Genomic DNA, 23222 nt, shown 5'->3' with positions numbered 1-23222 from the left:
TGCTACTTTAAAAAGAATACATCGATTAGCAATAGATTATAAATTAGGGTGACCCATACATCCTCTTTTCCCCGGACATGTCCTCTTTTTGGACCTACAAAAATGCGTCCGGCCGGGATTTCTTAATTGCCCAAAATGTCCGGGATTCGGCTGTTTTCTTAATCCCACTCCCGCTGAATCTCTGACCATTGCTGCCTGCTCCCGCAACATGTGTTTCGCTCCCGATTTTCGTGTCCACTTCTTTAAACATTCTAATATTGCATATAATTTTGGCGCATCAGGGAGCCGCTCTCAGGATGCGATGTATTTAAATATTTTTGAATGAGCCTTTGCGCTGTTTACTTTCACTTTCGATTTCGCGATCAAACACTCTGTGTAAAGGGAGCACATCTTACAAGATCAGATATTTGTCAATGAGCTTAGGATCTGTTAAGCGTATACTCCAGCATGGTCTTGTCAGTCATCTCTCCTTATTCTCGACCTGTGATCAGTCAAAGCTGAGTCCGGTAGCTCTTGTTGGATGCAGGGTTGCCAAGTCCGCGTTTTTTTCCACAGAATTGGGCTACTTTTAAACTGTTGCCATGGGTTGATTTTCCCAAGTGTGTGATTTTCCCTCTAACTCTAGCACTCTCTATTCTAATGCTACTTCTAATTTTATAAATTAAAATGATCTTTTTAATTAAAAAACTTGACCCTCTAACATTTGCACTCTCTATTCTATTTCTATTCTACTTGTTTTATTTATAAAGAAAAAAGAGCCTCTAACACTAGCATTCTCTATTCTTTCCACTTATTTTATTTTTATTTGTTATAAATAATGACCTTCTAACACTAGGATTATCGGTTCTTTTTCTGTTCTATTGAATTGTTTTATTTTTATTCAAAAATGACCCTCTAACACTAGCTTTCCCTATTCTTTCTACTTGTTTAATTTTTCCTTATTATAAAAACTAAATAACCAAACAAACAAAAAAAAAACCTTGCTACGTATACTGTTAGGTGAAGTCCCGCCCACGAACCCCGCCAATCCATCATTTTTGGGGGGAATTTTTATTTATTATATTTTTTAATAAGTATCGATTTGGCACCGGTATCGAAAAAACCCCAAACGATACCCAACCCTACATATGATGATTAAATAAAGGGAAGTAACTTACACTGAACATCCAGGTCCAAAGGAAAATATAACGTTATGGCTTAAATTATATGTTATATTACATCTACTTACATCTTTTATCTGTCCAGTTTAACACTGTTAGAAACACAATCACGTCAAGTCCCAACCAAAACAACCCCACGCCCTCCTTTACACGATTATACGCTGATTTGCATACAGTTGAAGGTCTGTTCTCTGCCTGACTCTGTATATCATATAAATGCAACCTTAAAGAAACATATTTAGCGAAACAACAAAATATAGAGGATTACTGCCTCGAATGAAGCATGTAGACACAGTTAAGTACATTAAATCCCACCGTGTTGCACTTTATAAGCTGTAACGTTAAACTTTGTGTTCAAAAAGTAACAGCCCAGCAATGCAGCTAACGTTACACAGAAATGACTGTGTACACAGACTTTAAACAATCGATAAAGTGGTCGTACTTACGGATATATGTGCATCTGATGTGAGTATTTATGATAATAAATGACCTTAAGTTGCTCCTCGAGCTACAAAGTTACAGTGATCCGTCAGGAAGTCAATGAATGCAGACCTGTCAGTTGCTTGAGCTGGTCGAGGAGGAGATCAGGCAGGCAGAAGCAACGCATCCGCCGAGTCACTGATGAGAGCACGTGACCGCGCGCGCCAGAATAATAAAAAAATAGAGCGGGCTTTACTGACCGGCAGGGAGGGCGAAGATTTTTTTTTAATTGTGTTATGAAATTGTTAGTAATTAATAAAAATAAATTTAATAAAAAAATAATTAATAAATTAACTCATAAATATCCCTCACTGATAAACCTCCCTCAGTACTGGGAGGTAAAATCGCAGAAATTGAGGAATTTTTGATTAGCCTTTTAAAAGTAAGAGTTTAACACACCTAATGTATGTTTTTCCCAGCATCACACTCTGTGTAAAGGGAGCACATCTTACAAGATCAGATATTTGTCAATGAGCTCAGGATCTGTTAAGCGTATACTCCAGCATGGTCTTGTCAGTCATCTCTCCTTATTCTCGACCTGTGATCAGTCAAAGCTGAGTCCGGTAGCTCTTGTTGGATGCAGGGTTGCCAAGTCCGCGTTTTTTTCCACAGAATTGGGCTACTTTTAAACTGTTGCCATGGGTTGATTTTCCCAAGTGTGTGATTTTCCCTCTAACTCTAGCACTCTCTATTCTAATGCTACTTCTAATTTTATAAATTAAAATGATCTTTTTAATTAAAAAACTTGACCCTCTAACATTTGCACTCTCTATTCTATTTCTATTCTACTTGTTTTATTTATAAAGAAAAAAGAGCCTCTAACACTAGCATTCTCTATTCTTTCCACTTATTTTATTTTTATTTGTTATAAATAATGACCTTCTAACACTAGGATTATCGGTTCTTTTTCTGTTCTATTGAATTGTTTTATTTTTATTCAAAAATGACCCTCTAACACTAGCTTTCCCTATTCTTTCTACTTGTTTAATTTTTCCTTATTATAAAAACTAAATAACCAAACAAACAAAAAAAAAACCTTGCTACGTATACTGTTAGGTGAAGTCCCGCCCACGAACCCCGCCAATCCATCATTTTTGGGGGGAATTTTTATTTATTATATTTTTTAATAAGTATCGATTTGGCACCGGTATCGAAAAAACCCCAAACGATACCCAACCCTACATATGATGATTAAATAAAGGGAAGTAACTTACACTGAACATCCAGGTCCAAAGGAAAATATAACGTTATGGCTTAAATTATATGTTATATTACATCTACTTACATCTTTTATCTGTCCAGTTTAACACTGTTAGAAACACAATCACGTCAAGTCCCAACCAAAACAACCCCACGCCCTCCTTTACACGATTATACGCTGATTTGCATACAGTTGAAGGTCTGTTCTCTGCCTGACTCTGTATATCATATAAATGCAACCTTAAAGAAACATATTTAGCGAAACAACAAAATATAGAGGATTACTGCCTCGAATGAAGCATGTAGACACAGTTAAGTACATTAAATCCCACCGTGTTGCACTTTATAAGCTGTAACGTTAAACTTTGTGTTCAAAAAGTAACAGCCCAGCAATGCAGCTAACGTTACACAGAAATGACTGTGTACACAGACTTTAAACAATCGATAAAGTGGTCGTACTTACGGATATATGTGCATCTGATGTGAGTATTTATGATAATAAATGACCTTAAGTTGCTCCTCGAGCTACAAAGTTACAGTGATCCGTCAGGAAGTCAATGAATGCAGACCTGTCAGTTGCTTGAGCTGGTCGAGGAGGAGATCAGGCAGGCAGAAGCAACGCATCCGCCGAGTCACTGATGAGAGCACGTGACCGCGCGCGCCAGAATAATAAAAAAATAGAGCGGGCTTTACTGACCGGCAGGGAGGGCGAAGATTTTTTTTTAATTGTGTTATGAAATTGTTAGTAATTAATAAAAATAAATTTAATAAAAAAATAATTAATAAATTAACTCATAAATATCCCTCACTGATAAACCTCCCTCAGTACTGGGAGGTAAAATCGCAGAAATTGAGGAATTTTTGATTAGCCTTTTAAAAGTAAGAGTTTAACACACCTAATGTATGTTTTTCCCAGCATCACTCAGATACAACAATAAGGAATCAAGTATTATAAATACACATATCTAGCATCACCTCACTGAATCTATTGAATCTACTGAACTCACCACAATCAAACAGAAAATCTTAGTGTTGATTAAAAAAAAACATAATGTAAATATCACACGAATAATGAAGTAGCTTCTTTGTTTTGATCAACTTATTGAAATTAGGGAAATATAAATCCCAAACAACTTGGAAGAAAATTAGCACTTCTGAGTCATAGAATCCCTCAGGAATTTCAAACAGGTTATTAGAATAGCCTTTTTGATTTATGAATAAAAAAAATAAGGCTCGTGGATAACATTAGGCTAAATCTTCATTCCCGAGGGTACATGGTGAATTAGACTTCCAGGTTGGCCTACAAATTGATGTCACAAATGCACAGCTCAACTGTTAAAAATGATAAGTAAAATCTTGTTGAACTCAGAGTCGTTGAGAGTCGCAACAACTCCATTCACTCCAATGGACCAGTTTTTTTTTACAGCAATGACGGATCGTGTTAGCTAATACCATCAGCGACGTAGAGATGCAGCAGAAGAAACCTCTCTCAATGGCTCTGGTTGAACTCATAAAAAAATGACATTCAGGATGACCATCACCTTCAGTGTCTGATGTTGCACGCAAAGCAGCTTCAAATTGTATTCAAGACCATTTAATCACAAACTAAACTTTAGCCTGCACTGACTGCCCGCATGAACAAGCTTTTTACTCAAATCTTATAAGGTATAATGGCAAATTCAGGTTGTAGTATAATTGATATAAAATTGTATAATCAATAAAACTAACATGCATGACGATGAGCCACAGTAAAGACATACAGATTTATTTTGCATAAGAGATATAATGGTATCAAATACACTCTCTCTCTCTCACACACACACACACACACACACACATCCAAATAAACCTCAGACTGGAGGAAGATTCTGTCTTGTTACTGGTAATTACAATATATTAACATGAGTGAGTAATGAGTATGAGTAAACAAACTGCCTTGCCTAAATGAAATAAAACTGGACATTGTGCAGATAAGCAGACAGACTTAAAGGTGCACTAAATAATTTGTGAATGCATTACATTTTATTAACCACTGCCACTTTACATCAGAGCTGTTTAATTTCTTATTTCTGTTCTTTTTCATAGATTCTTTTTGTATGTTAACTTTAGGAACTTTGTTAAGTTATGTCTTTAATATTTATATTGTATTTGGTTTGTTTTATGTCCGTTTTGTTTCATTTTGAAGAGCACCTTGAGCACTGCAAAACTGTATAAATATATGCTATATAAATATATGAATATCTAAATTTATTGTTAAATTGCACAACACAGCTAGTCATGTGATCTCAACATAGCGGACCCTATGAGGGTGAAACCCACCTTATGCATTTACATCTGTATTTTATAGGCAAATGATATGACTGGATCTCATGTGAGTGTAAAACATATTTGTTAAAACTAATAATTTTTTTAGCTATAAAACAGTGGAAAAAATTTATTAGTACACCTTTAAAAGAGAAGCTAACACCAGACTTTCTTGCTCTTTACATACTTAATAGTCCAATGACGCAAACATGAAGAGAAAACACATAAGCCCGTACAAAGTCTGATAAGTGTTTTACAGTTAATTTGTCATAAACCTGAAAAGGCCTATAAGAAGCACTCAGCTGGCACAGACAACCCTCTTTCTCTCAGTCTTTTTGCGCATGAAAAGGGACAAAGGTAACTGCAATCTGGTCTCACGTGAGCCAATGTTTGATGTGCATCAAAAAGTCAAGGATGGTTGTATAAAACCTCCATAAGTCCAAAAAAAGAGTAAAAGATGGATGTAGCTGGAGAACGATCAGCAATACACCGACCAGTAAATAATATTAAAAATTATATAGGCTCCCGGGAAGATCATGCGGGAGTACTTATCAATGGCATGCGTGTTCTGCATAATGCGTAAGGCGCGGATGCCCTTTTTCTTGGTGATGGTGGACTCGCTGCTCATTGACAGGTGAACCACCATGTGCTCCTGTTTCTCTGGCACCACATCCTCAGGAACCATGGGAGCTTCTGTGTAGCCAGCCAAGCTGTTAGTGTCAGCCTCGCTGTAGCTCCCATCTAACATCATGGTCCTGGTGTGGGACATACTGCAGGTGCAGGGCAATGACTGGAACAGGTTGAGTTTGGCGCCCAGGGAGAACAGAGAACAAAGAGAAGAGATCATTAGCAAGGGCAAATTATCAGCTGGCATTATTTAGCTGATGGCTGACTATCTTATCAACATTACTCAACCCTTAATAGAGTGATGAGAGAAGGAGGGTGTTAAAACGCAATTTTTCTTTCCTGTGTTGATGTATATCCTGCTAATATACGAAATGGGGTTGGATATAGAGTGCAACAGTTGGGGTCTAGAAGTAAAAATTAAAATTTTTTTTTCTCCATAGAACTGACTTTTAACGATAATTCAGAAACTGTAAGCTATGAGGTTGTTAAATCGATTGGAATATGATTCTGTAGAGGCCAACAGCTTATATTATTTAAACTAATTTAAATAATCATGTTTAAAGTGGAATACCTGGTGGAAAAACTACATTAATCACGATTCTGACAAAAATCTCCACCACTCAAATTGAAACAAGCAAGTTGCGCCAAAAGAACTCTTTAGCGCCCACCCATTTCCATGAAGTGCTGTGGATAGAGACATTCTTCTTACACTCTCAAACTCTTTAAATATTTGTAGATAGATTTTATAGATTTTGTAATGTTGCGATTCACCTCCTAGCTGGTTGGCTTGGTTCAGGTCACATAACTCCTAAACAAAGACTTCTGAAAATCCATATGGGGAAAAAATGAATGGGAAAATACTTCCAAGGCCAGTGATAAAGTGAGCGGGCACTGTTGCACTCTATAGAGAAGTCATGTATTTTTTTTGTAGTTTGTAATATTAAGCATGTATACAGTTCATCGTAGGCAAATTTTCTGTATGCATAAAAATAAATTTAAAATATGCACTGTGTGAAATACAATATGCCACAGTGCAATGTGGTTGACATGACCTTCAATTCATGGATGAGTCGGAAGTAATATCCACACAATCTTTTGTGTTAGGATATCTGATTGGAATAACAAGAGTTGCACATATGCAGGATGGGAAAATGTCATGAGGTCATGACAAAGTAGTGGATTACAGTTGGAAAACACTGCATAATGCAAAACTGCATAATTGGAAAAAAAATAATTTTGGTGTGACCAATTCTATTTTTTTACCTGCTCTCTAACTGCTCGATCTCTGAGCTTACGCTCTCTCCTCTCCTGGACCGTGGTCAGATAGTTGACTGCTGCATACTCCAAGACGGACAGAAACACAAACACAAAACTGACCCACAGGTAAATGTCCACAGCTTTGATGTAGGAGACTCTGGGCATGGAGGCGTTCACCCCAGTGATGATGGTGGACATGGTGAGCACCGTGGTGATACCTTGATAAAATCAGCACATCCTGTTAAGATCTGCAGGTGCGTGACTTGACATGGGAAGTAACAACGACACCTGAGGCAAAAATGCCAATTTGTGATAATCTTACCTAATGAAACTCTGGCTGGAACAGCCCTGCGATCAATCCAGAACGACACCCATGACAACATAACCATAAGTGTGGCTGGGAAATAAGTCTGCAGCAGGAAGAAGAAGATGTGGCGGTGAAGAGTAAAGTTTATATACAGGCGGTTGTACCATCCTAAAGTGAGAAAGAGATAAAAATGCAGATGGAGTCAAATATAAACCTAGTGAACAATTTAGCCACACTTAAAAATTTAAACAAATGACATTTACACTACCATTCAAAAGTTTGGGGTTGATAAGATTTTTTAATGTTTTTGAAAGAAGAGTCTCAAGGCTGCATTTATTCGACCAAATTACAATTTATAATAACTGTTTTCTGTTTTAATTACCATTACTCCAGTCTCCAGTGTCTCATAATCCTTCAGAAATCATTTTAATATGCTGATTTGGTTCTCAAGAAACATTTCTTATTACTATCATCAATGTTAAAAACAGTTGTGCTACTCTGCATACTTCTTTTTAGAATTCTTTGATTAATTATTTTGAACTAGAAATCTTTTGTGACATTATAAATATCTTTAATGTATTAATATCTATCAAAAATCGTACTCACCCTAAACTTTTGAACGGTAGTATATTTTAAAGAAAGACAGCACAAGCACACTTTTCAAGCTAAATATTTCACAAAAATACATTTGTTAGACTGTAAATTATACAAATATTTACACATTGTCCAAAATTAGAACACATTGTGGTTGTTAAACACAATCTGATGAACCAGTGGCACCAGTTGGTTAAATGTCACTGCAAAACCAGCTCAGAGAAGCCAAGTTAGTTCTGAGGAAAGCATCATATGCTTGCAGATGCCACTTGCTTTGATATTTAATGCAATAACATTCATACAAATTTAAGTGTGACTTAAGTGTCCAAATCCGTCTTGGGGCCACACTACTTGAAATAAATCAACTTGACAAATAATCCCCCAATACCTGTGCTGCTGTAGAAAGCCAGCCGAGAGGTAGTGTGAAACTTCTGAATGAGGAACTGAGAGAGAGAGATTTTGTCATCTATACTCAAAGACTCATCTCCACTTTTCCAGTACAGCATCAGATCCTCATCCGTGTAGGCGTCTAGAAAAGAAGGATCCATTTCAGGAAAAACTAACTTGGCAGAGTGGATTGAGCATGTGTCGCACTAAAAATAACACAAACTAATGATTCCCTCACAGCTCTCCAACTCCAAAGTGCAGGTCTGTGAATCCAGCGGGAAACGGCTGAAGTCCATGTTGCAGGCTGCTGTAACCGTGACCCTGGGGACAAGAACCATATATAACACGGATTAAAATACAGAAACCCACCGTCTTAGATCTTTATATTTCATCATATTCCTCACAGGCGCCTGCTTTATTCACTTTTCGAACCCAAAATCCATGGAATTTGCATATGCGGTTTCAAATGAAATTCTTCTATTTACTCAACTTCATGTCCAAACTTGTATAACTTGTGGGGCTGGGCAATATGGCCAAAAATATTATCACAATATTTTTCCATATCATATGATATCGATATTTATCACAAATATTAATTTACAGTTAATGTTTACTAGACCTTGAAAATTAATGTAAACATAAGTTTACTTACCACAGAGTAAGCTAACTTTGAATTTAGGTCCCCATGAAATCAGTTTTATTTTCCCCTAAATTATGTCCCCCCCCCATTTTATTTTCTCTGGATTCTGTGTCTTATGATTTAATACAAACGTATCATCAAAAATGGTGTCTAATGAAATGAATTAACAATGTAATCAATATTTTAAAATGTAATCAAATGAAAATATAACATTTACAACAAAACATTGCATTTTTTGTCAAATAAGATGCAGCACAACAGAACTGCATAAATTAAAACATGGATGAAAAAATATATTGGTTGTCCAATATTCATTAAAAATAATATTATTACTTTGAAAAGTACATTTTAGCACACAATAGTAATATACTTCTGTCATAATTTTCTTTGAGTTAAAGCGAACTTTTTTTTGGCAGATTGTCACGATGATCTTGATTGTCGTGAGATTTGGTGTGTATTTGATGGTTGTTTTTCTCAAATGAAACCGTGAAAAGCTCTGGAAGTTAAGTTCACATGGACTGTCCTCATATAGAGATGGCCGATGCTGAATATACAGTGAGCATCATGTGATAGGCTGTTAGATTAATTCATATCCATGTCCAAATCCATGTCCAGAGCTTACCAGCCCTACTTTCTTGCTTCTGTGAAATGCAAAAGTAGTTTTCTAGCAGAATGCCCAAGCTGCTCTTTTCCACACAACGGATGTAAAAGAGCAGCTTGGACATTCTGCTAAGCATCTCCTTTGGAGTTCCACAGAAAAGAGAAAGTCATATGGGCTTGGAATGACAGTAGCTTTGGTAAGAAAGCTCCTGCTAAGAATAAAAATGTAAATGTGATGTAAATGTGCTTAGTAATGCTAGTCAAGAAGGCATACTAGCGCCATTTACTGAACCGACACTAAGGCCGTTTCATTTTTCTCTCCGTATTTTTCTCCTCTGTTCTCTGTAGTGGTGTCCATCATTTGTCGTACAATGGAAATAATCTGGGCTAGTCCCATCAATAATGACACTTTCCCTGGAGCCAGAACAGTGTCTGAAATTTGACTTTGAACTCCGCACTAGCCCTCGATTATAGCCTGCACGCAGGTAGCGTGGCCTAATTTTTAACTCGCAGCACAAAAGACACAGCAAAAACATCACAGGCCAGAAGCGTCATTCTAATTTTAACACCGCAGTAATATGCAAATGCTTAAGCGACGTGATTTTGTTTTCGAACCACATTTAAACGAAACCACATTCAGTAGTTGAGTTGCTTGGAGGTGAAATGTAGTAACTGCTGAACAACTGAAAAAATATAAACTTTTTCTTACATTGTACAAACTAAACAGGAATTATAATAAGTACATTTACATAAATACATTTAAACTCTGTACATATATACATAACTTACATTTAATTGGAATTATAATGGCTCACTTAAAAGTCAGAAATGCCGGTGTAGATAATCTGCTTTTTTACCTCAGGCTGTAAAGAACGTGACCATCAGGGAACACTCTCAGCATGATATTTTCTGTGGTGGTGTCATGAATAAAAGATCTTTTAGAATGGACGAAGAAGACGTCAGGAACCCAGATCTTCTTCACCAAGCGCCCGTCGAAAGTCATGCTTTTATTTGTGGTGCTGGCGAAAGACAAGCGCTCATCCTTCCAGTAGTGTCTCAGGTATAATGTCATAGTAAAGTCCTACACAGATGGAGGAAAAAGGGTTTTTACAATATTTAGTTAAAGCACAGTGATTTTTAAAGGAGGCTCTACCATTCTTGCTTTCTGAACTGTTCAAAAGTTTGGGTATGTTTTTTTTTTTTTAAAGAAAGTAGTACTTTTATTCAGCAAGGATGCATTCAATTGATCAAAAGTGACAGTAATTTATAATGTTACAAACATTTCTATTTCAAATAAATTATGTTCTTTTAAACATCCTTTTCTTCAAAGAATCCTGAAAAAACTCTATCACAGTTTCCACAAAAATATTAAAAAGCACTACCGTTTTCAACAGTGATAATAATAAGAAATGTTTCCTGAGCTCCAAATCAGCACATTAGAAAGATTTCTGAAGGATCACGTGACACTGAAGACTGAAGTACTGGCTGCTGAAAATTCAGCTTTACCATCACAGAAATGAATTACACCTGAAAATAAGTTCAAATAGAAAACAGTCATTTAAAATGTTAAATTTTTTACTGTATTTCTATCAAATAATTGCAGCCTTGGTGAAAAAAACTTCTTTTGAAAAATCTTACTGACCCCAAACTTGAGAACAGTAGTGTACATTCGGGTTAATCTCATGAAAACCTGTCACATTTAACCCCAAAATCAGAAGAAAAAAAAAAGAAATAATATTTGGCATTAATAAAATAAAGGACCATTAGGATTTTTAGTATTGGGACATTATTCTCATGCCAAATAAACAAGCCTCTTACTGTGAGGTAAAGAATATTTGATTCTCATGTATGTGATGTGAAAGAAAAACATATGATTTTTAAGGAATAGTTCTACCAAAAATAAAAATTCTGTCATCATTTACTCATGTTGTTTGCTCATGTTTTATTCATGCTCATTCTCAAGTTATTCCAAACCTGTATGACTTTCTTTTTCCTTGGGAAACAAAAGCAGACATTTGAAGACTGTTTATGTCACAAAAATGAGACTAGTGCTTCTGTGTCCTTTTTGAAGTACCATAAAAGTGGTTCATACAACTTGTGTGGAATATCCCAAATCTTCAGAGTTCAGGCCTCTGAAGGCAGAAGAACATAGCACACAAGTCATAGGAACCACTTTTTCCTTTTGAAGCTTGAAAGCTATATTCCTTGTCACTGCAATCACAAGAGTGACCACATTCTTCAGAAATTCTTCTTTTGTGATCCAAGGAAGGAAGTCTTTATGTTCACAACAACATGAGGGTGAGTAAATGATGATATGAATAATACATAACATTGTTTTTTTTCATCATAGTGATAGGATTGGGATTTTCTTTGCTTTACTGTAATGAGAATTGAGAGAAGGGGATATGATTGTCATAAATTTTATGCCCAAGGATAAAAACATTATGTTGGCTTTATTTTCTAAGCAAAATGTGGTTTCTTTCTTTTTATTTTGGGGTGAAATAAGACCATGTTCTTCAAAGGTTTTGTGAGATTCACTTATTTACTTTATAAATACAGGCAATGTACACACTGTAAAGTTCTGGGAGTGACAACTGTTTTTCGCTGCAGCAAGTACAAAACCAACTTCACATCTTTTCCTTACAACAATTCCTTAAGTCTTTTCTTTGCAGTTTGTTTAAATGGAACGTTGATGTAACTCTTGATCCTCCACATGCCTCTCTAAATCGCTCAAGCAGATCATCCTTTCTCTATTCTTTCTTTTGGTTATATAACCATAAAATCTGATGTGGCCAGTAATTATATATGGTCAATAAAAGAACCACACAGTTTCTTTGTTGCATCGCACAAAGGCTTCTACCAAGAGGGAAATCCAAAACATGAGAATGGAATGCCAGAATGGGTGTCATATTCTGTTAAAACAGAAGTAAAAAGAAGATCCATGTTCCTTTTTAGGAATACCCTTGTGGGATTTAGTAACTGCAAAACAGCCAGCAATAAATGGGCAAAAAGCAAGAGAATTAAGCCCTGTTCACACCAAGAACGATAACTATAAAGATAACTATAAAGATAGCGATATTAGCGTGCAGCGAATGATATCGTCTGTTTATTCTAAGCGCACGCTCGTCTGCCGCTTTAAATTCTCGAGCTCGTTACAGCAGGATGGATTCTGATTGGCTGTCAATTTTTTATCGTTCATCAGCTGGGAAAAAATCGTTTTGAAAGTGATTCCAACGATATCGTTTCTCTTTGACTTTATCGTTATAGTTGTGGTGTGGACTCTGCTATTCTTTAATATTGAGAACGATTTTTAGAACTATATCTTTATCGTTATCTTTATAGTTATCGTCCTTGGTGTGAACGGGCCTTTATGAAATTGAAAGTGATTCTTACAAAACTTGTGAAGATCATGTACAGGTAATTCTTCATCAAAATCAAAAGAAAGAAATTATATATATATATTATAAGAATTTATATTTTATTATTATATTTTTTCTGTATTATTTTACTATATTTAAATTAAACTTTGCATAGAAAATGAAACCTATTTTTAGGACTTTTTTATTTTTGGATAGTAGATTTTCATGACTACTAATCCCAAAATTCTAATTATTATTAATAAATGAATGAATAGATAAATGAATAAAAAAAAGTTATTTAAATTGCAAAACATTTTACATCATGGTACTGTTTTACTGGCTTTGTTTTTATTTGATTTAAATAGCATAAAAATATATATATATTTTATATTTAAATGTAAGCAAAAACAATTCAAGTCATGCAAAATATAATTTCTTGTTTTGTCAGTTTCATATTTAACTGTTTAATGTGTGCTCATATTTTCAATAATTTAGAATCAAATAGCTGAGAATGTTTTGTAAAACAACACATGTGAAAAGCAACTGTTTGGGATTACCTACCATGTCAACTTCTGAAATACTGTCCAAGCTTTCCACTTGTACATCAACTCCCACTGGAATAGCAGGACCTGCAAAAGACAAAACATGTCTACAACATATACAACTGTGTTTGTCAATTGAATTACACCATCTTCTCCATCCCACTGCTATATGACCTGTTCTGCATATGCCATGCATTAATTTTTCATATTACTCATTGTTTACTGGATTCTGACAGCTTCATACCAGTCGCAATTACACTCTAAAAAATGCTGGGTTGTTTCAACCCAATTTTGGGTCAAATATGCACTAAACCAACTGTTGGGTTACATTTTGGTTACATTTTTAAATTCACTTTTTAACCCAACAGTTGGGTTAGTCCATATTTTACCCAAAATTGGGTTGAAACAACCCAGCACTTTTTAGAGTGTAGCAGGGTGTTCGCTAAGACTTCTGTGAGCATCATTAAATACGTCCTCACGGCCAGATCTGGATCTGTTTGCTTTCCACCAGATCTGTTCACAAAAGGCTTAGCAGCTGCTTTGACATCTGATGGATTGTAAGGAATGCTAGCTCTCAAAGGACGGGCCTTCAACCGGAACTGCAGCTTTGATATCCTACATGGAGCTGCACTTGTAAGGTCTTTTGTAGCAAATCTAAACCCTTGCTCTTTGCCAGGATTAGTGTAATAGGGCTATCTGTCACTCAGAAGGTAAGACATTTAGGTAAATGGGCAGGGGGCAGGCCTGTACATATGGACGGGGATGATGTAGGAACACCAGACAGATTCAAAACGAGATTTCCAGTGTGTCCCATCGTCACTCCTAGTCCTAGTAATCCGAAGAGATTACTGGAAATGGTAAATTAATCTTTGATGCTCAAAATGATACCGACACTGACTGAAACTTGCCATTACATGTCACTTAATGTATCACTCATAAAAACCCTTCAGGAAAAGCACAAGCATTACTTTATATGCTGCAGAAAACGCATTTGAGTCCTGTTGATAAATAACCGGAGATGACTTTTACAAATTCGCTTATGTAATCCAAATCCTCATAAGTAAACTATTGCCATGCAACACTCACTGGACCATCCTGTCAATTTCCCTGTCATGTACCATCAAGGCTTTTCATATCACACAAATAAGTCTAAATAAGGACACAGCTCCTAGGTAAAATCGATTTGTCCAAACTAATCAACCCCCTGCTGTCAGTTTGAGTCTGAAACCATTAGAATGACCTTGAGTTCAGCTGTCCTATTTCTCAGTTGTAGTTACCACTTGGATATTTGTGCTTTTCCCATTAAAAACCAATTCAAAGATCTCTGTATCAACTGGATATCATTAAAGGGATAGTTCATCAATAAATAAATAAATATTGTTAAATAAATAATATAATTAAAAAAATGTTATAAAAATATCTCCTTTTGGGTTCCACAGAAGAAAGAAAGTAATAAAGGTTAGGAACAATGTAATGATTATGACAAAATGTTCCTAAAGGCATAGTTGAATGAAGGAATGAATGAAAATTCTCTTATTATTTACACACTCTCTTGTTGTTCCAAACCAATATGACTTTTTATTCTCTTAAAATTCATTTTCTTAAAAAATACAAAAAAACAAATAAATAATTATTATTTATACTCTCTCATGTCGTTTCAAACCAATATGATTTTTTATCTTAAAATTGTTAAAAGTATTTTCTTTTTATGTTCCACAGAAGAAAGTAAGTCATAGTGGTTTAGAAGGACATAATGATTACAACAAACGTTCATTAAAGAGATAGTTAATCAAAAAATAAATAAATAAAAAATAAAGAATTTTCTCTAATTATTTACACAGTTTTATCCTCTTAAAATTCATAAAAATATATCTTTTTGTGTTCCATAGATGAAAGTCTTAAAGGTTTGAAACAACATAAAGATGAGGACAAAATGTTCATAATAAATAAATAAATCAATAATTTTCTGTTTTTATTTTCACATCCTCACGTTGTTTCGAACCCATATGACTTTTTATCCTCTAAAAATTCAGAGAAATATATCATTTTGTGTTCCACAGAAAAAAGAAGAAAAATCACAGAGGTTTGGAACAATGATTATAACAAAATGTTCTTTAAATGTACAGTTCATTTAAAAAAATGAATTAATTAATAATGTTTTTGTTATGATTTACACACTCATGTTGTTCCAAACCCATATGACTTTTTATCCTTCAAAAAAATCATAAAAATATCTCCACCTGTATTCACAGAAGAAAGTCATAGTCATAGTGCAACAACATGTTTATTTTTAAAGTGAACTACTCCTTTAAAAAAAATGAATAAATCACCCCTTTCCAGTGTTGATTTTATTAATAGTGCTTTTCTATCAAAGTTCCCGAGGCTATGACATTGAGCTGGTAATCGCTGGTTGATGTTTGGCTAGTGGGCGGTCTTTAAACCAGCTGTCTGTGGGGCAGGGCAGGCTGGGATTGTTGCATGTGCTAATCCACATGATCGGTCAATACAAACCGCTGCCAGATTAATCTCGCCTCCAGCGCCATAGCGCCTCAGTCCATAGCAAATCAAGCGGTCCTCCAGATGGACCAACCCATCAGAGGGGAACGCTTAAATCTTTAACGGACAAATAGAAAAAAGGGAGAAAAGAGAGAGAGTGCCAACAAAATGTAATGTGATTACAATCGTCCTCAGTTTCGCATGCAGCTCGTATAACTAAGTGATCCTTTCGCGGAATGTCAGTCAGAATTCAGCCAATTTTGGCTGTACGAATAACACGAAAAAGGCCGCTGGCTTTGAGACATGTGGCATCCTGGTACAGAGATGCTATTGATATCTTTTGATCTTTCATTTAATTTCCTATCTAATTTTCAGACGCTGTTGGCCCAGCTGGCCCGAACATTAGTATTGAAAGCTGCGTTGCGCATATGCAAATCTGCAGACAGAAGTAAACAGGCATGTGTGTCATCTACAACATGATACCAATCTTTAATATGTGTAATCCTTCACATCAAGAAACACATACAGCCCTGTAATGACCCATAAACACGCAGTGAGTGCTATATGTTCTGCGTACATCAACTGATACTCCCCTTGTGGAGGATTAGACATAAACTTTATGCACCATCAGTTAGCCGTCTCTGGGTTTAAACCAGACTGCAGTCATGCATTAGCAATTCTCTTTTGCTTCTGAAGTAAATCTCATTTATGCAGTACACACGGCACATTATACCTGAGCTACGATTTACTAATCACTTTTTAGCATGCTTTTCATTGACCAATTGCAGTATCCAATATACTGCAATAGGTCGATGAAAAGCATGCTAAAAAGCATTGTTTAATATGATAGGACACAACAGGGATGAAAGCCAATGTAATTTTCCTGGTCCAAAATTCATAATTTTATATATAATTATTATTGCAGCATATTGACAGAGCTGTGAAAAGAAATGGTTCAACAAAACCATGTAAATATTTGGAATAGAGCAAGATATTTTTGAGTAACATCTACATGCAAAATAACCCCTTGTTCTGAACTGGCCTGTTGTCACTGGGCAATTCGCAACCTCTTTATTTTAAGAAGAGCTTCTCTATTATTTTGGTTTTAATACAGTCTGGTTCATCTGGTATCATACATATTTTTGAGCAACAATGTCAGTATATGCATATTTCACAAATGCACTGTAAATTTTTAAGCTCAGTATCCTTTGACTTATTTGACATTTACTGAAAAAAGACGTAATTACCATAAAGCCAATTATTATTATTATTATTATTATAAAGTACATGTTATAATAGCTCATTGCATAATTCTACATTTTAAAATCATTTTAAAAAATGAGAAAAAAAAAAATTGACTAACAAATTCTGTGAAAAGTAATGGTTCAACAAGATCATAGAAATACCTTTGATACAGCAATATATTTTTATTTAAAATATTTAAATAAAATATTATTTTATTTAATTTTATTTATTTTTTGCATTTACTTAGGTTTCTAGCATATCTGCCAGCTCAGAAAAGCTAAAAAAGAAAGAAAGCAAGCAGCCAGTTTGTTATGCGCTGTCTGAGTGTGAAACCATGTCATCCATCAAGCTTTTTTAATTTGCAGCCAGTTTCTACGTAGATAGCTAGCTATTTGACCACCTCTGAGCTATATACTGAGTCCAAGGCAGCAAATTCATGTGTCTTGTGTCAACACCCCGCAGTAGCTCATTATCATTTAAAGAGACATGCACCGAAACAAGTCGCTGTGAACAGGGTTGTTTTTGACAAGGTAAAAAGGGTGCTGTTTTACATGACCATTGAGGAATTTTAACCAAAGTATGTTACAGTTCTATCTATCTATCTATCTATCTTGTGTTTTGGAAGAAAAGCAAATGAAAATGCCCTTTAACCCCTTGGTGAAAATCTACAATACTATGAATCTATGACATTGGTTGACAATTGTGAAGTCATTACATCATGTTTTGAACTAGCAGTCAGGTTTTCACCGTCAAGCAGATGCAACAATGCTTCACTGACAGAGCTGACAGATCTGTGTATGCGTCTGAGGGGGTGAATATGTTTGGGCTGTTTTCATTCCCTTTGCTCTGACCCCCTGCTGAACAAAGAGCAATTCCCAAACGTACGCCGAGTCAGAGCATCCAAACGAGTGACTTTTTAGATACTCTATTCATAGGAGGAACGGCATCAAACATGGGAGTTTTTCTTTTTCTTTGCCCTATATAGGAACACATCATTAAAAAAAAGAACAGGGGGACTGTATGGACTAGCAGGAGAACTTTCATTAGTTCTTAGCCTTTACTACGCAAACTTTTAAGTGTCATACGTTTAAAGAGAAGCCTTGAGCTCCCCCTTATATCATCCTTTAATACCATAGCCGTGGTAGAGAAGGAATAGATAATGTTCTTTTTAGCAACATCATATGACCCCTTTAAAGAAATAGATCATACAAAAAAAAAGAAGAAAATTCTGACATGATTTACTCACTTTCCTGTCATTGCAAACAGTTATGCTGTTATTTTTGTCCATGGATCACAAAAGGAAGAGTTTTTGAATCTTTACACCATTGCAGTGACAGTTCATAGTGACCATGACTATCAAACTCCAAAAAAGGCAAGAAAATAAACCCACTAAAAATAAAAAGCACCATAAGAGTCTTCTGAAGCCATAAGAAGTCATTAGTCCTTAATAATCTTACATTCTTGTTCATCAAAAATGGCAGGTTATGTTTATACACACACAAAAACTTTGCTGTTGACATGCCATTTTTGAATCTGGACGTGTTTGTATGACTATGACAAAATTATTATGTCTATCACTGAAATCCACTGAAAATATCACAGTATATAGGTTCTAAACTAAATGATAGCGAATACATAATGTCAATTTGCATTTTTTTGGGTAAATTATTCCTATTTTATAATCTCATCTTCCCGGAGGATCAATCTGCACACACATCCAGCTGTTTCTATGTAATCTGATTGATTGTTAACTTTCCCAACAGTGACTATCTCATTAAAACTGGTGTAAATTTATTTTTTATTGTATGTCTGCAGCAACATGTAGTCCATAACAATTTTCCTCTTGAGGACAATAAAGTATACTACTACTACTACTAAAAAGCTTGAGTAAAGTGCACAAGGCTCCATCTGCCAAGCTAAAAGCTTAAAAATGTCTCACTGCAATTGATCTGAACGAGTTTAATAAGATATCGCTTTGTAAAAGAAATATGTGAAATCAAGGTCAGAGAAAATCCATGTCCATGCATAAATTAAATCAAAGCACGCTGACTCATTTCTAAAAAAAAAAAAAAGCGTTCATTATTATTCTTAACATGAAATAACAGACCAATTATATTATCACTGTAGCAATTCGAGTGGGATATTTACATGAAAAATAAGCATGAATTTCAGAAAGTAATTGGTTTCTGCCCCTTTGCTTCAATGGCAGCAGCTCTTGAGCTCTTGATTTACACCAACTCCACAAGTTTGTGTAAATCTTTTCCAGCATGATCCAAAGACAATCTTGTGCTTCAATGGAAGCAAAAACATATGACTATCTGTACAGAGAGTCACATGATCAATGACACAAAATTTACTTATTTGATTAGTGACCTAGCAATAGTTTTCTGTTTCAGAATCATAAAACTTTATATTTCCAGTTTTAAATAATAGCGGATTTGGTTTCAGACTTTCTACAATTTTATATTGGATGAATTAAAAATTCTATGTAAAATAATAGTTTGGGGTATATGATACACTATACAGGCAACTTTATGGCTTAATATCAAATAACAATGGGCTAAATTCACCTGCCTATTAATGCACATCACAAACTCCAATTCTCAAAACCAAATGCACTCCAGTAAAAGTGAAATCGCAGTCTTAATTACAGGCCACAGCAGTGCTTAACAATGAGGTTGTTTACCCCTCTAGAGGGAGCCAATGTAGATTTAATGCCTGCTGGTCAAGTAACTGACCTGAATGTTCTCAAACTGTGCATACTAAATACTGTATCTGTACATAAGATCAAAACAATGCAACTAAAATTATTTTTAGTGGCATTTAGGGAACTGATGGAGTGAAGACATTATAATAGTACTTTATCAACAGGACTTATGACTTTCTTAGTCTCATGCTTGAAGTACATTTGTCTTATTTTGACTAATCTTCAGAGGATTTGGATGCTAAACCTTTTAAATTACACATAATGTGCATGTCTTTGAAGATTTTTTTTTTAAATAGGTTCCTGACTGAGTTTGTGGCTTATAAATTAAGGCAAAGAAATGCAATTTACATTTGCAACACAGAAGTATGATGAACTAACCTCCAAACGCGGGCCTCATGGTGAAGTCATGGTCATCCACTTTCAACAACTGCTCTGTTTTCAGTCGCCGTGATTTTGTCACATCCGGTGGCTTCTTTGCCAGGGAGCTGCGGGTTTCAAAGTCACAAAAAACTCAGATCAGCCTCTTACATCACAAATTTAGACAATGTGCACTATTGTTAAGTGGAATCTACCACAGGTTACATGAAAAATTCAGCCTGAACCCTCAAAGTCAATGACGTTTACATAATTTCTGTGAAAATGCAGCCGCAAAAGTGTAATGACGGATTAAGATCATGCACGGCGCTTGAATCAACAAATTGTTAAGGCAGTGGTGAACTAACTGCAGCAGCCGGATCTGTTACAAATTACAGGAGATGTTATCGACAGACGTTCATATGAGTCCTGAACACTGGATTCATGAACTGTGATTGTTCCAGTCAAACAATGCACATAATTAACTCTTTATGTGACAATATAACAATCACTGACAGTGAGAAGTCGACTGCCTCGTTCCTCTCAGCTTCTTGCCATTTGTAATTTATTTCCAGTTGCGAATATGAGACAGAAGGCAGCTTGCCATGACTGGCACCCTGTCTGCAGCGATACTGCTGGATTTTCTCATGTAAATTTGCACTCTAACAACATGTTAATTCTGCAGATTTTTGTTTGTTTTAATTTTGTAGACCCATGAAGCTGTACCCATGTGAGCTGTTTGTCAGGACAGCTCTGTGCCAACATACTGTCCTTGGCAGATGGGTGAAATGTGCCTGTGACACGTGGCTGTTTATCTGAGTAAGAAGCACCAGTTCGAGCACAACAGCGATATGTATTCAGTTGAGTGGCGGTATCATCTGTCTGGGTCATGTTAATTGCGCACTGGGCCGTGGCCTCATTTATGGCACTCTGCTGTCATACAGAAATCAGGCTAATAAAGGTGGTCGAAAAATGATCTGTGAAAGACATCGATGAATGAGTTCACACCATCACCTCAGTTCTTATGTGCAGCACTGTCATCTCGTAACACATAAATCAGACACATTATCAAAAAATGCTTGTAATTAGTAATAAACCGATATAGATCCGATACACTGAAACTTTAGTTTAAACAATTTTCACTCAGAAATTGCTTGTAAATTTCACAAATAATTACTAAGAAATGCAGTTGAATTAAACATGAAATTTTGAAGTAAAAAGAACGAAATAGTATTGTCTTATAAAACGTACTCCAATAATCTTTGTTTTATTTACAACTTCGAAAAATTATTTTTTACGGTGCACATGAGATTTGATCATATGGAGATTACCAGAATCGGCCGATAACTGGCCACTTGATCGATTAACAGAAGTGTCATACATTTTCTGTTTTTTTATTTGTAATTATAATTTTCAATTTAACCCTAAAATGCAATGCTAGCATTCCCCCATAAAATTCATATAATATGTGGGTCAAAATGCATAGAATTAGATGCATAGGCTGTATATAACATATAGTATTTTAAAATTAAGTTTAATTAAAATTCAGACTTAATTGAGGCATTCCTAGATTTTCAGATGAAAAGACCACAAGTAAAGCAAAAACTGACAATCAGACACATGCATTTAAGGGTTCATTTCTATAATTTTATATATCTCAGCTGCTATAACTAAATTGTATAATATCGGTCAGACAGCCACTCTGTTCTGCAAATATCGGTATTAGCAGACTGTAAAACCCACTAAACCTTAAGCTGAATTGCCGCCTTAAGTAAAAATCCGTCTTAACATTTAGTAATAAGTTCACTGATGAAGAAAATCCAGTTGAAACTAAAAAAAAAAAAAAATCGTGACTAGTCAAATAGATAGAAACAAAAATGTTGTGTGTACTTGTTGACAGACATCTTCAGTCATCTTCATTGTGATTATTGCTATATTCATCATCATCATCATCATCATCATCATCACAATTAGTCATCATCATCATTTGTGAACCCAGCAATGTGCAAGGGAAATATCAATCCAAGTTCAGTTGTCAAAGACTGAAATGCCACTTACGTCCCATGCTTCTGAGTTTCCACAGCTCCTGTCCACCTCCTCTCTCTCGTGGTGTGTTTATTCCAGCATTCCCCAAACGAGCCCAGGAAGAGCACTGAAATCAGGAACTGTCTCAGATAAGGCATTATGCAGAGCAGGTGAGAAATCTACAGGTGTGTCCTGAAATCCAGCTTAATCCATGAACTCGATGACTCGGGAAAGGCAGCATCTTTCCGCACTCGGCGCAGAAATCGCTGCAGCTCGCATCTCTGGCATGCGCGATGTGTGGATGGTTTAAATATCAGCGCGGCGCGACGCGACGCATGCCGCAGCTCCGCGCGGCGTCTTCTGCCTGTCATTGGTTATCAGCTGCACAGCTGCTTTGACCACATGGCATCAGCGGTGGGCATACACGCCTTTCCCACAGCTGTCTGTATGGCTGGAGGAAAAGACAGATTGGAAAGACACATATGACCTCAAAAAGCTCTGCATCGGAAACTATGCATGCTTTCAAATCTAATGCACGAGTGAAATGCATCCGCTAAAAGCCAAAACTTCCCCGTGATCGACGCAATTCCACATAATTCTCGTGGGATCAATGCATTGCAGTTGTAAAATGACAAGTTTGATTCACTTCCGATTATTTTTGTTTACAGAATACTGTGTATTACATAATCGTGGCATTTACTAGACTATTTTACTACACTGTAAGACAATCAACCGAATTGAAACTAAGAAGTAAGTTCTAACCTGCAGCGATACTGTAACGCTACTTTCTACCATTGAGTCATAAAGTCATTTGTAGACCCAAAACGGCTCCAAAGAGCCACAAATTACACGAAATACACACAAATTACACGAAGTTTACCTCAAGTATGAATTTAAAATCGTAGGCTTAATATCGGGCGCGGACATTTGTAACATGA

The 23222-nt window shown here is 35.8% G+C and overlaps 2 protein-coding genes across 4 annotated transcripts in view; both read right to left on the bottom strand.

Moving 5' to 3' along the window:
- Positions 1-1713, bottom strand: part of LOC107680780 (nesprin-3-like) — a 34898-nt gene extending 33185 nt beyond the window's left edge. For all 3 annotated transcript variants that reach the window (XM_016476825.1, XM_016476827.1, XM_016476828.1), the window contains exon 1: positions 1607-1713. The gene's annotated coding sequence lies outside the window, so the exon portion shown is untranslated. The remainder of the gene's footprint in view (positions 1-1606) is intronic.
- A 2694-nt stretch (positions 1714-4407) lies between these two features.
- Positions 4408-22773, bottom strand: gabrr2a (gamma-aminobutyric acid type A receptor subunit rho2a). The gene is made up of 9 exons (XM_016476829.1): positions 22318-22773; positions 20284-20390; positions 13477-13544; positions 10414-10637; positions 8555-8637; positions 8318-8458; positions 7351-7503; positions 7035-7246; positions 4408-5934 (listed from the first exon to the last, which is right to left on the bottom strand). Exons 1-9 carry the CDS (start codon positions 22440-22442, stop codon positions 5623-5625), a joined length of 1425 nt encoding a protein of 474 aa, XP_016332315.1. The 5' UTR covers positions 22443-22773; the 3' UTR covers positions 4408-5622.
- Between the last annotated feature and the right edge of the window lie 449 nt (positions 22774-23222).

Source organism: Sinocyclocheilus anshuiensis, unplaced genomic scaffold (genome assembly GCF_001515605.1).
Source record: "Sinocyclocheilus anshuiensis isolate Anshui unplaced genomic scaffold, SAMN03320099.WGS_v1.1 scaffold869, whole genome shotgun sequence".
In the NCBI taxonomy this organism is placed as follows: domain Eukaryota; kingdom Metazoa; phylum Chordata; class Actinopteri; order Cypriniformes; family Cyprinidae; genus Sinocyclocheilus; species Sinocyclocheilus anshuiensis.
This window is presented reverse-complemented; position numbering and strand designations above follow the sequence as displayed.